At 47.6% G+C, this 18,275-nt stretch overlaps 1 protein-coding gene across 1 annotated transcript in view; it reads left to right on the top strand.

The window, feature by feature from the left end:
• The first annotated feature begins 208 nt into the window (after positions 1–208).
• Positions 209–18,275, top strand: part of LOC311580566 (uncharacterized protein C2orf92) — a 43,196-nt gene continuing 25,129 nt past the window's right edge. The window contains exons 1-4 of the mRNA XM_084752213.1: positions 209–380; positions 9,506–9,568; positions 13,075–13,230; positions 15,101–15,184. Of these exons, the coding sequence (XP_084608339.1) occupies positions 296–380; positions 9,506–9,568; positions 13,075–13,230; positions 15,101–15,184 (388 nt within the window). The 5' untranslated portion in view covers positions 209–295. The remainder of the gene's footprint in view (positions 381–9,505; positions 9,569–13,074; positions 13,231–15,100; positions 15,185–18,275) is intronic.

Here is an 18,275-nt window from a genome sequence, read left to right as displayed (position 1 = left end):
CCATGGTGGAGCTTTGTCCTGTGTGTCCTAAGAGTCCTGTTAATACACGGCCATCTCTAGGTTGCAGGGCGCACAGGATTGAGAAGGCTTCAGAGAGCCAAGAGGGTGAACAGAGAGACACTGTTGGAGGGCCACTAGTGTCCCTCTTGGTCCCTGACTACAGACTCTCACCCCTTCCCCCGGTGTGACCTCACAGAGCTTGGGTTCCGCAACATCCTGGTCCTCGAGGCTGTTGTGTCTGCAAGAAATCCAGGGGGAATGGCTCCTCCCTGACGGTGTGCTAGCTGTGGCAAAGATGAGCGACACTGTGTTCTTCTCCTTTGTCCTCTTCCTGGGCAGCCAGTGGGGAGCAGAGCCCCACTCTATCTCTGTGACTAAAGGTACACAAGTATATTGTCATGGCAACTGGAGGGATGTGCCGAGGCTGGGATGGTGAGCCCTCCCTTCTGTCCTATTTTTCTCTATCTTCCTCAGTTCCCCAGGAGGCTGGATTCCCCTGGAGAAGGGAATAGCGTAACAATAGTTTGCCTTTGTGTTTTGTTTTCTGTCCTACCGAACTTATCCACCTGTGATGCATCCTCAAATTCTGGTGCTTCATAAGATTATTCCATACTCAGAAATGTCAACCCTTCATTAAAAAAATATTTTCAAACAGGCAGTCCAGATCTCTGTGAGTTCAAGGACAGCTGTACAGAGTGAGCTTCAGGATAGCCAGCACTACCTAGAGAAACCCTGTCTCAAAAAAACAAAAAAACAAAAAACAAACAAACAAAAAAAAACCATCCAAACAAAAAAATTAGTATATACTAATTATACCCAACGCACATTATCACACTTATGGGTATTTGCTTATATTCACTCCTGTCACCTCTTGCTCCCATCTCACGCTCACCAAGTCCCTTCCTCACCCCAGCGAGTCCCTCTTGTAATTTCATCTCTTACAGACACAGCCCCGTGAGCTCCGTCAGGCTGTTCATGGTAGGAGGGGTAAGGAGTTGCCCACTGAAGCACCTTAGTAGTGGCCACACCGCTGGAGAAAATGTCCACCCCCGCACCCCGCAATCACCGGCTGCATACACATCCTCAGGGAGTGGGTGAGACTGTGTGAGTGCCTCCGGGACAGGATGGTGGCTGGCCTGAGTGGAGGTCACGTCCATACAATCACAGCTGCTCTGAGCACAAGAGTGTGATGGCCGCGCCATGCCTGAGAGTCAGCGGTCCACCTATTCCACGCTTTCCTCCACCTCTTTCATTTTTTTCCTCCCCTTCTGCAATGTTCCCGGAAGCTTGGGAGGGATGACATAGATGTCCCACGTACGGCTGGGAACTCAAAAGTCACTTATTCTCATCACTGACCAACTATGAGTCTCTGTGGTTACCAGAAGCTTCTCTGACCGAAGCCGACGGCAGTGCTAGTCTACGGACACAAACGCACTTCCTTGACAGGTGCGTCCCGACTGCTGAGCAGAGCATTGCAGTAGCTCCCACACTACAGTCCATGACCTCCCCAGCCGCGGGCTTTTGACCAGGCTTACGGTACCAGCCACGAATTTGCGCTCCTAGAGTGGGCCTCAAATCCAATTAGACTCTAGTTGGTTGCTTCCTACAACAGACTTGCCACTGTTGGACCAGTGGGTATATTTTGCCTGGCTAATTGGTAGTGTAGCATGCAGGAGCCATGTCTGAGTAACACTCAGTGGCAGGGGCTGGAGAAATGGCTCTCATTGGTTAAGAGGACCTGTTGATCTCGCACAAAACCCACCATATACACGGTGACTCACAATAATTTATAACTTCAGTTCCAGGGGATCTGACACGTGCACACGGAATACATATGTACTTGTAGGTGGAACAGTCATGCACATAAAATAAATAAGCAGAAAATGACAATGACAATTTCCCCCCAGCACCCCAAATGGCACCTGCCGATACTTTGAGGGCTACTGATAGGGAGGTGCGTCAGGTGTAGCCCAGCTTGGTTTTTCTGTCTTGCTACCAGAGCGCGTGATATCTGCAGGCATAGGATCTTACCATTACTGGCAAGTGAAGACACTTACCAACAGTGACAGCACTTTTCTGTATTGTTTTGGGGACCTCGGAAGGCTTTCTGAACAATTAGTAGACAGGCAGCCCATGCCTGGCACCGAGACTCTCATTCAATAGGCGTGGCTTCTGGAATAACTACACACCCATGCAGGCTCCGCCAAACTGTTTTAAAATGTTTATTCTCAAAATTAACTTACCAAGGACCAGCGGGATAGCCCAGTGGGTAAAAGTGTTTGTCACCAAGCTTGATGATGTTAAGTTTGACTCCCCAGGACCCATGTGGTAGAAGGAGAGAGATGATCCCTGAAACTTGTCCTCTTCCCTCCGTATGCACATAATTTATTATTATTTTTTTGAGACAGGGTTTCTCTGTGTAGCCTTGGCTGTTTTGGACTCGCTTTGTAGACCAGGCTGGCCTTGAACTCATAGCAATCTTCTTGCCTCGGCCTCCCGAGTGCTGGGATTAAAAGTGTGCGCCACCATGCCCGGCTGGAATGACCTTTTAAGCGGGGTCATAAATCAGATATCCTGCCTATCAGATATTTATATTACTATTCATTACAGTAGCAAAATTACAGTTATTAAATAGCAACAAAAATTATTTTGTTTTGGAGTCACCACAACATGAGGAACAGTATTAAAGGGTTGCAACATTAGGAAGGTTGAGAACCACTGGGTTTTTTTGGTTTTGTTTTGTTTTTTAAATTTTATTACTTATACAGTATTCTGCCCACTTGTGTGCCTGCATTCCAGAAGAGGACACCAGATCTCATTGTAGAGAGCTGTGAGCCACCATGTGGATGCTGGGAATTGAACTCAGGACCTTTGGAAGAGCAGACGGTGCTCTTCACCTCTGAGCCACCTCTCCAGCCCCAGAGAACCAGTTTTAAAGTCTTCATTCTAGAGATTTTTCACTTCCTTGGTTATGTTTTGCCTATGGTTTGTTTTTTTTTTTTAAAGTCTATTATGGGTGTAAATGGCGTAAAAAGAAGAAAGCTGCTGTACGACTAATGATTTGTAGTGCGATGATAAAAAGAAAGAATTGGGCCAGGTGTGGTGGCGCACGCCTTTAGTCCCAGCACTCAGGAGGCAGGGGCAGGCGGATTGCTGTGAGTTCAAGGCCAGCCCGGTCTACAAAGCAAGTCCAGGACAGCCAAGGCTACACAGAGAAACTCTGTCTCCAAAAACCAAAAAAACAAAAACAACAAAAAAAGAGAGAACAGGAATGTACATACAAAGGATAAAGGCATCAGGAAAGTGGGGGAGGATGGATGAGTTTTGAATTTATTTATTTTATTTTATTTTATTTTATTTTTTTGGTTTTTCGAGACAGGTCTCTCTGTGTAGCCTTGGCTGTCCTGGACTCACTTTGTAGACCAGGCTGGCCTCAAACTCAGAGTGATCCACCAGCCTCTGTCTCCCAAGTGCTGGGATTAAAGGCATGTGCCACCATGCCCGGCCTACTTATTTTTTAAATTTAAATTTTATTCAGGAATTTACTTATTTTTAACCCTGTGTGTGTGTGCATGTGCACGCATACACACGTGCATAGACATTAGAGGTGTTGGATTCCCTGGAGCTGGAGTTAAAGTCAGTTGTAAACTGCCTGTTGTGGATACAGGGATTCGAACTCTGGTCTTCTGGAAGAGCAGCAAATGCTCTTTACCACTGAAGCATCTCTCCAATCCAGACGAGGGAGTTTTGGCTAAAGGTGGATTGAAAAGAGAGGTAAAGGCTATGCCATGATATAGCATAGAGCAAGCCTGTCTCTCTAGATGCTGACCACAGAGACCCCACATACCAGGCCAGATTAAGAAAGAAGGAAGAGAGAGAGCAGGAGGGAAGGAGGGAGAGAGGGAGAGAAGGGAGAGAGAGAGAGAGAGAGAGAGAGAGAGAGAGAGAGAGAGAGAGAGAGAGAGCAAGAGCGAGGGAGAGGGAGAGAGAGAGAGAGAGTGCAAGAGCAAGGGAGAGGGAGAGAGGGAGAGAGAGAGAGAGAGAGAGAGAGAGAGAGAGCACGCAGCAGAGGAGAGCAGGCCTGCTCCACTGACACTGGGTATTAAATAAAGAGCAGATACAGCAGGGGCCCGAGCTGCGTGGAAAGAGAGGCTGGGACCTGACTGCTGGACCCGTCTTGTGGCTCCTGTGTTTCTTCCTGCCACTTAGACGCTGCTCTCCCTGCTGCTGAGAACTTCCCTATGAGGACAATCCTGCCCGAGACTGCAGTTCTTGATTGTCAATTTGACACATCTGGGAAGAGGGAACACACTGACAGAGCAATTACCTTCATCAGACAGGCCTGTGGGAATGTCTATGGGGGTTATTTTCTTAATTACTAACTATTAAAAGCAGTCCCAGCACACCATACATAGCCTGTGGCCCTCGCCCTCCAGCAGGTAGTCCTGGGTTGTATAAGAAATCTGGGTGATGCTCTTTACCTCTCATCTTTGATAAAGTCCCCTCTACTGTCTGTTCTATGGGCCACCTATTCCTGTTACTTCCTGTAAACAGAATCACACAACGTGAGCTTGGTGCCTGCCGTCTTTCCTGGTTGGTTTACGCAGTGTGCGGCTATTCTGTGCTTTTTAAGGACTGAATGATTGTCTGCGGCCTTCCTTCATCTGCTTATCAGTTGGTGGGCACGTGGGCCCTTCTCACTGTTTGGTTTTCATTAGCAATGTTATGAGCATAGCTTTTTCAAAGCAAATGTCAGGTTGTCTTTCTTGCATCATTGGAACCAATCTTGCTGTTTGCTGGACTGACTGACTGACTGACTGGCTGACCACATTCCACGCTTGACTCTCAGTGTGTGAAGTTCCTGGGTCTGTAAGGACGATAGCGGAAGAAGCTCCAGTTTTGGTTCCCAAGAGTTAAGTACCCCAAAGTCAGAAGAACAGCATCACCTGCCATGGAAGACAAATACAGCTTTGTAGACACAGCTCAAGGGAGGCACTGCTCTCTCTCATTTCTTTCTTTTACTGGGGTGGGGGTGGGGCACACATGCACGAGTTTCCCCTTGGCATGTGGAGGTCAGAGGACAACTTTCAGGAGTATGTTCTCTCATCAGACCACATGAAGCCTGGAGACTGAACTTGAAGCAGGCCCCTCTACCTGACAAGCCATCTTGTCGACCCCCCGTAGGAGGCATTATTTTAAGTGCTGAGACTTTCTGTCAGAATGACAGCTGGAAAAGAGGAGAAAGAAAGTACTGGCTTCGCGATACACAAAAAATCTAATGGGTGAGATGGCTCAGTGGGTAAAGTGCTTACCATGCAACCCTGATGACCTCAGTTCGATCCCCCGGAACCCATGTGAAAATGGGAAGAGAGATCAGCTCCACAGTGTTGTCTTCTGACCTCTACACACACATACACACACACAGCATGGCACACATGCACATGCATCATAAACATACAAGATAACGAAGGGTTTTCAAAAAGGTAGAAATCCCAGCCGGTGGTAGCACATGCCTTTAATCCCAGCACTCGGAGGCAGAGGCAGACGGATCACTGTGAGTTTGAGCCCAGCCTGGTTTACAAAGCGAGTCCAGGACAGCCAAGGCTACACAGAGAAACCCTGTCTCAAACAACAACAACAACAACAACAAAAAGGTAGAAACATCTGCTAGGTTTCTGTGTTCAGTTGCTGATTGGCTTTGTGCCAGCTCTTAATGACGATCCTGCCTCTCAGAGAAACAAAAGCACCTTTCTCTTGCTTTCTAGAAAGCCATCCTACCTGGAAGCAGTGTCCACAGGAAGGCCTGGCCACTATCCAGGAGAGACAGGATGTGTCTGTAGCCCAGTTTCTTGGGAGACTGGGGTGGGAGAATGGCATGAGTCCAGGAATTAGGTCAGCCCACAACAAGCAAAGAAGCAAACAAAGAAGCCTGTTGACCACTTTTGCAGTTGAAGGCTGCAGGTGCACAGACACTTGCTTCATCTACAGACTCAGGTCCGCCCGGACACCGTGTGCAATGAGCCCTGGCACTAGTTTTCTGCTGCAGCTTCAGATTTCAGGGGCATTTTATGGCTGCTTTGTGACACTTAGAACAGTTGCTGCTGTGTCCTGTTTAAGCACATTGAAAGGCAATGGCTTTCCTGCTCGGTTTGCACACTCAGGAAGCAAAAGCTAGCCTTGACCTTGACCAAGATCACCTGTCCAGACACCGCTCAGTCACACTGTCATGGGAGGAAGCCCTCAAGGCTGGAGCACGTGGAGCATAAGGCGTGGTGGAGGTCCCAGCACTTGCAAGGTGGCAGTGGGAAGATCAGAACATCGTGAGTTCAAGTCCAGCCTGGGATATATGAGACCAGCCCCAGCTCAAACAACAAAACCAAGTAGACAACCCTGAAGTGACTCCACGGGGTGCAGTACTCCTCTGACAGTTTGCTGTCATCCACAAGTGCCACTGCAAGTGCCAGGGGACGTCTCAGGTACCGGAAGTATCAAGTGCCATGCAGTCTTATGGGAGACAGTTGACACACTTGCATTTGCACCTTAAACTGGCTCAGTTGTTAAGGACAACATCAGAAGTTCTTGGTGCTCAGTTTGGCATGGCAGCACACTGCGGTAATCCAAGCCCCTGAAAGAGAAAGGCAGGAGGATTAGGAGTTCAAGGCCAGCCTGGGCTACATAGGGAATTCGCCATGCAAACCCTGTCTTAGAAAGAAAGAAGGAAAAAGATAAAGGCAGGGACTAGGAAATACCATAAGCCCAGACTCCATAGTCACACCCTATCTTAGAACCCAACCCAACCCACTCCTGCATTTCCCACTGTCAGGTCACTAGTAAAACACACACACACACACACACACACACACACACACACACACACACACACACACACCTGTGCTTAATGAAAGAGCTAAAAAGGGCTAGCCTCAGGCATTCTGAGCAGCCTCACGTTGCAGACCTGCAGTGAAGGTGAGCACAGAGTGGACTAGCATCTGTCCTCTTTTCCCAAACTGGCTGAAGGGACTCCTTACCCACATCAGTCCTTTAGTAGTGAAACTTTTATTGTAAAACTCTTCAACAATGTAAACCAACCAAAACAACAAAAACTCTGAAATGTGCTCGCCGGCTTCAGCTCTCCTCAAAGCTGAGAGCCCTGAGCATAAGTGCAGCTAGAGCCATCGATTGTCGCTTCCCAGAAGAGAGTAAGTACCCTTGAGTGAAGCAGGCATTGATCATGCTTCATAAACAGTAATAACATTGACCCTCTCTGCAGCGAAGAGCCTTGCATGCTGGGTATGTCTCCTTCCTATCCCTGCCCCCCCCCCCTTGCCAGCTATCTTGGCAGCTGCTCTTGGTTGGGATCCTAAGGCAAGTAGATGGTGGCCACAAAGAAAATGAAGTCTCTGGAGTTGACCCAACTCTGAGCGTCCAACTTGTGAAAATTAGGTGTGTGCTAGGGTACGTGCAGGCTCTGAGGATGCTCGGACAAGGTAAACGAAAGTTGTTGCTCCTCATGAGCCATTTCTGCTTTGAAACCCGAAATAGAATACTATGCTATGTTGAGTAAAACAACAGCGTCCATCATCAGTACAGTGGCAATAATGTTGAACTGGGCACAGCTTGTGGAGAATCCGAAAGTGTGCACCCCGGCTGTCACTGATTCATGCCAGTGAATTATGCCCGTACAGACCCAAGACCCTGGAAGAGTAAACCATGTGACAGATTTCTTTAGTACAATTGGCTAGAGCCTGCTTTAAAAGCAAACCAAACAAACAAAAAGCTAACGGTGAGTGATGCTGAAGGTAGGGCATGCTGGCAAACTACCCCTCACCCACTTCTCAGCCTCTCGTGGGTGCACCAATCCCAGCAGTCCTCAAGTGAGAACATCAACTTTTAGACCCTACTGCCCAGCCAATGGGACTCTGTCCATGCACTTCCCACAGGTGCAGGTCATCTGTGCAGGTGCAAAATGCTCTTTCCAAAATACATGTAAGGGGTGGAGTGTAGTGTCGGCGCTGCACCGTCCAGCGGAAATAAGACACCAACAACCAGACTTCTTCACGAGATCTTTACTCAGGATTAAGCTCAGTGGGAATGGCCCCGAAGAAGGGAAAGACCAAGCTTAAGTACAACTCAAGGGCCAATCAACTCATGCCAGGTGCCACCTCCTCATAGGTCGGCGTCAGAGCAGGACTGCGCGGCATCAGATCACCAGTTACCCTTGCACAGCCTTTTGCATATAAGGACTTGTTTATCTTAGAGGAGCGCTCGCTGCTGTCGGGATGGCGGAAACCTGCGCCTTGTTAAGGCGCGGCACCTCGCAGCTCTCCACAGTGTAGCATGCACCAGGCTCCAGGTTCAATCCTCGGCAACCCCCAAATAGAAGGAATACCGGTTTAAATACCGTGTAGTGGTCCCCAATGAATTGTGGTTTTGCTTTCTGTGATTTCTATTACATGTCTAAAAATACTAAATGTAAAATTCCAGAAATAAACAATTGGTAAATTGTAAGTTTGCACACAGTTCTGTGTAGCGCTGATGAAATTTGGTGATGATCTCTTGCTCTGTCCTGCACTGTGGGGATCATTGCTTTGTCCAGTGTATCCATCCACACTGCGTATGCCGCCTGCCATCTGTGACGTCATGGTGTCACGGAGCCTGTGTTCAAGCAGTCCTGCTCTTTCACTCTTTTTAATTAATTAATTAGGTTTTTTAAATTAATTAATTGGTTAATTGTGTGTGCATGTGTGGAGGTCAGAGGACAACTTATGGAAGTCCGTCCTCCCTGTCCTCCCAGGGGTCAAACTCAGGTGTTGAGGCTTGGAGGCACGGTTCTCACGTACCTGCTCCAGCTATCTGGCCAGCCTGCTGGCTTCCTTAATAAAGGCCCCAAAACCCCGGGGAAGTGATGCAGTCAATTTAAATATGCCACAGAAAAGAAATGAGATGCTTCTTTTAAATGATGAGACAGGCGTTCTTGGCTACAGGAAGAAGGGAATTGAATGTTGAGGTTGGTAATGTGTACAGTTAGGATGGACTGAACTCAGACCTTGACCCGAGGCTCTACCAGTAAACCTCAGGATGGAATCTTCCAATTGTGAAGAAGGCAACCAAAGTTAGTGCCTATTTGGTATTCTACCACAGGTGGCTAAAGGTATGGCCACCACGCATGATACGTAACAGTTAAGCAGGAAATGACAGAATATGTACATATAAGGGAAAAACACACATGGGCTTCCACTCTGTACCCAGGCTCACATATCTGCCAGGGTCTTGGGATGGATCCAGCACCGTGGGGGTGATACAGACCGAGGAAATTTACTTATTTATTTTTTGGGCAGGGCTGTGTCATTCAGGTTGGCCTTGAGCTTGCTCTGAAGGCAAGGTTGGCCAAGAGCCCCTGGTCCTCCCCCCATTCACCTCTGAGTACTAAGATCCCAGGTGGGCACTGTCACGCCGGCCTGGCCAGGGAAAGGTTTAATCACAGTGACTCTTGTTTCTCCTGCAGGGGTGGAGAACAGTTTTTCCTCAGGTTCAGAGCATCCCGATGAAGATTTGGCTAAGCTTTTTGGTAAGTAGTTTCCTGGGGAACCTGAAGCTAGCCTTGAAAAAAAAAATCACCTGCTCCTGGTGGTTTGGGCCAGAGGGAGGGCGAGTGTTCCTCTTTGTGACTAAGAATCAATTCCTCTAAGCGTCCAAGGCCACAAAAGCCCCAAACCTTGGTAAGATCTCTGCTTCTCAAAATGGGAGCAACTAGTGGCGTCAGTGCCGCCATCTGGAAGTTCACTGGAGCCGTGGCCTACCTCAGCCCACCACATTACACCTGCCTGGATGACTTCATCTTAGCAGAGAGCTGGGGCCCACCAGGGGGGACACTAGAGGACATGTACATCTCCATGTCCGCAGCACTAGAGTCAGTGGAGGGGTATTCTTAATGGCACTAGGGGTCAAATCTAGAGTCTCATTTTTTGCCAGGCAAGCACCCTCTGTTGAGCTGCAGCCTCAGTCCTGTAAAGTTTAGGCGTTTGCTGCCTACGGGGACTCACTGTGTAGCCCTGGCTGACCTCCCACTCAAAGATCCACTCAAAGATCCACCCACATCCGCCTCCCAGTTGCTGGTGTTAAAGGCGTGGACTACCAGACTCAACAAGTCAGTCTGAGAGACTGCTCCAGGGAGCAGAGGCAGAGGAAACAGTTCTGCCCCTCAGTGGTCGGCTGAGGAAGCATCGGTGCGACAGAGACACTCACCTTCAGCACGGTGGAGGCTCTGTGGGCGGCCCTTCTTGGGCAGACCCATTTCTTCCTCCTGAGGGTTGCTCAGCCCTGGTCTGGTGTTCTGCCTGCTTGGGCCCAGAGTTTCCCTTCTCTCCTCAGCCCAAGCCTGGTTTTGCTGTTCTTTATAGACATGCCACACACTGTCTGGTTGTGTGATACAGACCAAGAGTGGTTTCCTTCTGCTAAAGCATCTCAGGTTAGAGCCAGTTGCTTCAACATCATTGGTCCTCCTCTGATGGTGATGTCTCTTGGCCACCAGGATGGCTGCTGCAACTCCAGACATCCTACTTTCCAGATAGGGAAGTGCAAGCTCAGCATCTTATAAAATTCTATACAAGCTGGGCATGATGGCACATGACTTTCAAACCAGTTCTTGGGAAGCAGAGGAGGGCTGATTGTGTGTTTGGGGCCAGCCTGGTCTACATAGGCCAAGCAAGGGTATATAGCAAGCCACTGTCTCAACCACCCTCTGAAATAAATGAATGAATGAATGAATAAATAAATAAATAAAACTAATAAAAAGTTCTATCTAGAGATGCAATCCTCTTCCTGGGCCTCAGTTGTCTGTTGAGGATCTCTGCTGTGTGGCCTTGACCTATCTGTCAGGGAGGGTGGGAGAGGAAGTGTCTTTGAGGGTGTGGATGTCTGCACCCTTCAAGGCTTTGACCACAGACTAGCTGCGGAAGTGGGTGAGAGCATCTTGGGTGGGAAAGCATAGAATCTGTGACAGAGAATGCATTTCTCTGTCCTGTGTGAATGACACCTTTGTTGTCTGCGTGTGACACCCTTTTTTCTATCCTTACCCATGTATTCCACAGAGCAGAGAGCTGACCGTGATGCCCCCCTGGGGGTGTTGGTGGCGGTGAGGTATTTGGACCTGGGCACCGACTTCACACTGACCCTATCTATGTTCAGTGTCTTACAATGTCACACTCAATTTTTACAAAAGTTCTGTGAGCTAAAGCTTTTCATCCTACTGGTGGGGGCACTAAAGATCTAAGAGGTGAAGTAATTTGCCCAAGATCATGTTCTGGCAGGTAAAAACCTGGATTTGGGTCTGTGCCTATTGGCCCCCAAATTAGAGTGGGCTTCATAGTATTAAATACCGGAAAAGGCGTAGGTTCTTGGTTCATGACAAGGTTGGCATGTAATTGCACTCAGCAGTGAGGTTCCTTAGGAGAAAGGGCCTCCTGACCAGGATGGAGCCTGATGTGGGGGGTACAAAAGAAAGGAACAGTCCGGCACATTAATCCAGCACAACTGGGCCTTAAGAGTAGGAGCTTCTCCTATAGTCTCAGCACTCGGGAGGCAGAGGCTGACAGATCTCTGTGAGTTCAAGGCCGGCCTGATCTACAAATGGAGTCCAGGCCAGCCAAGGCTACACAGAGAAACCCTGTCTTGAAAAAAGAAAAAAACCACATTGTATGTATAATAATATAAATGTATATGTAAAGAAGAAAAAAATCAAAAATAAAGTATGGAAAAAAGAAAACAATGAATGTCATATATTTATGTTTGTTAATAAAAAATAATCCATAAAAAATAAACTCCCATCAAGAATTTTTGACCATCTATTAAAAAAAAAAAAGAAAAAAAACAAACAAAAAAGGTGTGAGTAAGAAGGTGTGGTAGTTACTCTTCAGTCGCTGTGATAAAATGCAGGGACCAAAGGCTGCTTAGGGAAGACAAGAGCGTGCTTTGCCTTCTGGCTCCCGAGGGATAGAGTCAGTAATGGCAGAGAGGGCGTGGCAGTAGGAAGAGGAAGCTGGCTGACTGCATTTGTGCTTACAAAAGTAAGGAGGAACACAAGCAAAACACATATACACACACACACACACACACACACACACAATTGAGCAGAAAGTGGGGTGAGACTATAAACCCTCAAAACCTGTCCCCAGAGGTATGCTTCCTCTAGCAAGGCTGTCCCCTTTTAAAGGGTCTATAATGTGTGTGTGTGTTAGGAGGTTCCACTCATGTGATTTAATCGGCTATAGCCTACATGGCGGGAGCATGGAGAAGCCAGGTACTGGGTAGAGCCACTCATTAGGAACTACAGAAGCCAAAGCGCAGCATGGGACGGTCAGTTTAAGTCTTTGTCGCAGGGCAGAGCCAGGGAGGGTGGGGTTTGAGGGGCCTGGAAAGCGGTGACCTGTTGCTTCAGGTTATGGGCTCTGGCTTCTTGGGTGTAACTAGCATCTTAAGGGAACAAGTCCTAACACTAGGAGAGGCAACAGGGTCTCAGATGAAGAAAGGATGCGCATCGTGTACAAGAAAGAGGATTTGTGTGTACACGGGGTAGCTGGGAACAACCACGGGGCAGGTCAGAATGACACCAGAAACAAGAGCAGTGGTTCTCAACCTTCCTAACGCTGCGACCCTTTAAAATAGTTCCTCAGTTGTGGTGATGCCCAACCATATTATTTCATTGTTACTTCATAACTAATTTTGCTACTGTTATGCATCATAATATAAATATAGGTGTTTTCTGATGGACTATAGGTGACCCTGTGAACAGGTTGTTTGACCCCCGAAGTGCCCGAGACCCACAGGTTGAGAAACACTGAACTACAAGGAATCCTGAAACGTGGGGCAGACTTGCTAGCTACCTGTGCTTGGTGGGTGGTGCTCTCTGGCCGGGACACCTGGTGAAGTCATGACTTTGTAGCTGTGATGGCCTCTAAGAGCAGAGCATCCTCCAGCCACAGAGTTTTCATTCCCGTATCTGCAAACGCGCTAGGTAGGTTCAGAACACAACACACCGAGTGTGCTGCTGGCGTTGACGCCCTTTCTTCCCTTCAGATGAGATCCTGCTGCAGGTGTTTCCCAGCAATCTAGATGACGTATCAAAAGATGCAAGAACAGCTGGCAGACTGCTCACGTGGGGAGATGCGAACGAAAGCAAGTATACGCCAGTGAATCCAAAGTGCGCGTGTTTTACAGGCTGCGTTGTGTGGGGTGTGTGACTTGAGCACCCTAGCACCCAGCTTCGGGTGGGGCACCAGCAAACTGAGATGTGAGGAAAGAAACCCTCACTGTAGCTTTCATTATTTATGGAGTGGGTAACTTAAAGTGTGACTGTGCTTGATTTTTTTGGGGTGGTGGTGGTGTGGTCTCTGTTGTGCAGGGTCAGGCAGGTCCTGTCACTATAGATGCTGCCCAGAGGGCGGGAATAAAGTTTTCAGTGAGATTCACTGTCCCTGGTAACACAAGCTAGGCGTAGTTATAGCTCTCTTGTCGCCCACACTTTATAGTTTAGCGCCCAGGAGTGCCCCAGTTACTAGTGTGGGGATGCAGAACCTTCTCACACACTTCCTCATCACCCCATCCTAGTCTCGGTCTGTGTGGACTAGTTGCCCAGGGAAGAACAGCTGATCCCCATTAACACCACTGCTCAAATGCTAACCTAAGAGAAAACAGCTGGCCACATACGCAAAACAAAGCAACGCAACCCCCACTACCCTGCCTCCCCCAATGTGACCCACACCCCCACATCCCCAACATAACCCCCCAACCCTCACACCTCCCAACATAACCCCCATCCCTGCACCCCCAACATAACCCCCACCCTACACCCCCAACGTAATCCCCACCCCTGCACCTTCCAATGAAACCCCCACCTCTTCACCCCCAATGTAAACCCCCACCCCTGCACCTCCCAACGTAACTCCCCACCCCCAGGCCCCCCAACATAACCCCCAGCCCCCCACCCCCATGCACATTAGCCCTAAATCATGTGACTAACAGAGAAGGCTTTCTTCATTAACAGAAATATTGAAAATGGGTACTGCTTATATGCTGTGTTGGAGTTACACTAAGCAAAGCAGTTTGTAGCTAATGATCCTGCCAACTCAACAAAGGCACAAGTGTGAACACTTTGCACAATCTCGCTAGCTCGCTTATATTCCCTTAGACGATTCAGTGTTTTCCACGAAGTGCTTAAGGAGTAAATGTACTTGGTCCTAATGACTCCCTCACAGCATTCATAGAGAACTGGGCCTTTGTCGTTTATCGGCTCAAAGCAGCCCTGCTTGACGTCATTTGGCACCCACTACCCAGCCCTTCTACCATTCTCTTCTAGAATTAGAACCAGTGTGTGCACACAAACCACTCAGTGGCTGTGCAAACTGTCTGTGAGGAAACAGAAATGGCCTCTGCTGGGCTCTGGTGCTGGAGCTTCAGACTCTGTTTAAAAATGTCTCTACACACATTTGTTTCGTGTGTGTGTGTGTGTGTGTGTGTGTGTGTGTGTGTGTGTGTGTGTGTGTGTAGATGTTAGGAACTGGTCCTTTCCTCCCACCACAGGTGTCCCAGGGATTGAATTCATCAGGCTTGACCTGCTGAGCTGTCCCGTGGGGCCAAACTTTAGACACCTGCGGATACTTCACAGACGCCAAGTGCCGCTCAGATGGAGAGAGCATGGGGTCACTGTGATGGCTACTTCTCAACTTTGCAAAATCTAGAATCATCTGAGAGATGGGCCTCTGGGCATGCCTGTGAGGGCTCATCTTGTTATATTAATTGATGTGGCCCGGGACCACTTTCTGGGCTGGGAATGCTGGGCTGTGTAAGATGAAGAGAGAGGCTCACTAGAAAGCAGGTGCACATCTCTTGTTGCTTGCTGAGCGTGGCTGTGGTACCACCAGCCAGCATCCTGTTCTGCACCGAGATTGACCATGCCCTTTAGAAGCACAAGCCAGCACAAGCTTTTTCCCTTAAGCTGCGATTGCCAGAATAACTTTTTCACGTAATGAGAAAATGGCTTTAGAGAGACTAGGGGAAGATGTGAGGAAAGGTTTAACCACAGCTAACGTTTGCTTTCCCACAGCCCATCTCCACCATAACAGTTTCAACGATTCTCAATTTGCATCCAGTTCGCATAAGCAAGAGGAACACTTGGCTAAGATATTTGGTAAGTCACCTCTTTCTGTGAAAACTTTAGGTTGTATTTTGAAGAAGTCCCTGCTTGTCTTCAGCTCCTCTTACATAACTTGTTCCTGCTGTTTCAAAGGGAAGTTAAGTTTTTTTTTTTTCCATATAGGGTTTCTCTGTGTAGCTTTGGCTTGTCCTGTACTCGCTTTGTAGACCAGTCTGGCCTCGAATTCACAGCGATCCACCTGCCTCTGCCTCCCGAGTGCTGGGATTACAGGCGTGTGCCACCACGGCTCAGCTAAGCATGTTATTGACTCCTCTAAGTGTCAGAGTCCCAGGAAAATAAGCAGAAAATGGAATGCAAATGCGAGGGAAGGGCCGGGCTTCTCCAGGCGCCTACCGAGTGCTGGGTGGTGGCTGCAGGCGCTCCGGTGTGGGAATAGCCCGGAGATTGGAGCGGGCCCACCTGTCCAAGTGCTCACACTCCTGGCTGTGGGAGGACCTTCACGTCAGGACTTTGAAAACCCTCCAGTGCTGCCTCGTTGTTTTACCATGAAACTCTTACTCAGTTTTTGAGAAAAGTGGCGATCCAGGTATAGCTTGAAGGGACAGGAGAACTCCAGGGATCTGTCCCTTTATGTCAGCAGAGCTGGCAAGGACTGCCTTCTTTCCGTTCTTTTCCTTTCTGTCCTTTTTTGTTGAAGCTTTTATTTTATTTTATCTTTGTTAAGTATTTCCTCTGAAGGGCATAAAGTTTGACACATCAAAATAAAATCTCCCTGGGTGTGGTAGCACACCCTTTTAGTCCCAGCACTCCAGAGGCAGAGGCAGGAGGATCTCTGTGAGTTCAAAGGCCAGCCTGGTCTACAGAGTGAGTTCCAGGACAGCTAAAGCTACACAGAGAAACCCTGTTTCAAAAAATAAATAAATAAATAAATAAATAAATAAATAAATAAAATCTCACTTCAATTATACAATCCTATTTAATATTTAACATTTATATTAACTAGCTATACTAACAGAATATTATTATGTGGGTGTTATACAATATGTTTTGGTCATATTCTTTCCCTTTTCCTAACTAGATCCTAATTCCCTAGCCAACTAACTTCATGTTCTTTCTCTCTCTTAAAACAAACAAGCAAACAAACAAACAAACAAACAAGCCAGCCATGGTGGCACATGCCTTTAATCCCAGCACTCAGGAGGTAGAGGCAGGCGGATCATTGTGAGTTCGAGGCCAGCCTGGTCTACAAAATGAGCCCAGGACAGCCAAGGGTACACAGAGAAACCCTTTCTCAAACAAACAAACACACAACCCAAAACCAACCAACCAACCAAAGCAAACCACACACACACCACATGAAGCCTATTTTGTATTGGCCAATGACTCTTGAGCACGGGGGCCAGCTCTGAGGTGTGCCTGATAGAACCAGTGTCATCCATTGAAGAAAACTGACTTCTCCCCTCTAAGCAAGGATCAGTTGCAAATGGCTTCTTGGTTGGGGGGGGGGGCTTTGCACCAGTTTCCATTTCTCTGTGCTGGGATTTTGTCTGATTTGAACTTGTACGTGTCTTGTGTGTACAATCATAGTCTCTCAGAGGTCACAGAGGACACCCAGACCTGTTGTGTACGGAAAATAATGCTTTTTTGGAGTCATCTACCCACTCTGACTCTTATAATCTTTTCTTCTCTTCCTCTTCATGGATCCCTGAGCCTTGGGGTGAGGGGTTTGATAAAGATATCCCATTTAGAGCCGAGTGCTCCATGGTCTCGCTCACTGCCCAGTTGCGGGTCTCTATGTTAACTACACTATTGCAGGAAGCTGCTTCTTGGGCTGGAGGGTGGCTGAGCAAATGACAGCAGTGGACGCTCTTCCAGAGGACCTGGGTTCGACTTCAGCACAGCACCGTGGTTTCTAAACGTCTTTAGCTCTAGTCCCAGAATATTCAATACCATCTTCTGACCTTTGAGGGTATCAGAACTGCACAGAGGGCACAGACGTTCAGGGAGGCAAAACACTCGTGAACATAAATTAAAAATAAACAAAGCATTAAAAAAATTAAAAAGGAACTTTTTTGGTGAGGATGGGTGATGAACTGGTCTTCGCGCGTAGCATTCTATCACTAGGAGTCGTTTTATTGCTTTGTTCATTTAGCAGAAAAATATAGTAAGTTTCCTCTAGGGCGATGGTTCTCAGTCTTCCCAGTGTTACCACCCTTTACTGCAGTTCCTCATGGCGTGGTGGCACTCAAATATAAAATGTAATAGTGACTGTAATTTTGCTGCTGTTATGAGTCGTAATGCAAATGTCTTTTGTGACCCCTGTACAGTGTTTTTTTTTTTTTTTTTTTTTTTTTTGGTATAACTAACACACTACCAAATGTATCTTTAGCTAGTCCTGTCTTAGTGGTATTTTCAATGGCCACTGACCTTGCCTAGTACAGTCTGGGGGTATAAATTGGCTTGGAAATTTAAAGCAGGTTCTTGTGGGTGCACAGAGCCGAAATTGTTATATATGGGGATGGTAAGATTTTTGTTTTCTTTTCTCTTTTTTTTTTGTTTTTTGTTTTTGTTTTCCATCTTCAGTTGTCTATGACGCAGCTTATATGAATATCACTCTGAAATTGAAAAAAATTGCTGCTGTTTTGTTGACATTCTGAATACTTCTAAGTAAATAAAATTTTTTCCTATTTAAAAAATTCTCATATATTACATTTTGAGCACAGTTTCTCCTCCCTTCCCTGTTCTCAATGCCCTACCCCTTCCATTCCTCATCCATTAAAAGGGCAGGCCTCCCAGGAATGTCAACCAAACATATCATGGAAGCTTCTGATAAGACTAGGCACCTCCCCTTGTACTAAAGCCAAAAGAGCCAACCTGGCGAGAGAAAAAGGGTCTCACAGGCAGGCAGAAGAGTCAGAGACTCTCAAGAGTCCCACAAGAAGACCAAACTACACAGCTGTAACATATACGCAGAGGACCTAGGTAGTCCCATGCAGGCTCCCTGGTTGTCAGTTCAGTGTCTGTGAGCTCCTATGAGTCCAGGTTAGTTGATTCTGTGGGTTTCCTTGTGGTGTCCTTGTCTGAGCAATATTTTTAAGGGGCATGTAGGACACTGGATGTTTCT

The sequence above is a fragment of the Acomys minous genome (genome assembly GCF_964271855.1).
Source record: "Acomys minous genome assembly, chromosome: 13".
NCBI lineage: Eukaryota > Metazoa > Chordata > Mammalia > Rodentia > Muridae > Acomys > Acomys minous.
This window is presented reverse-complemented; position numbering and strand designations above follow the sequence as displayed.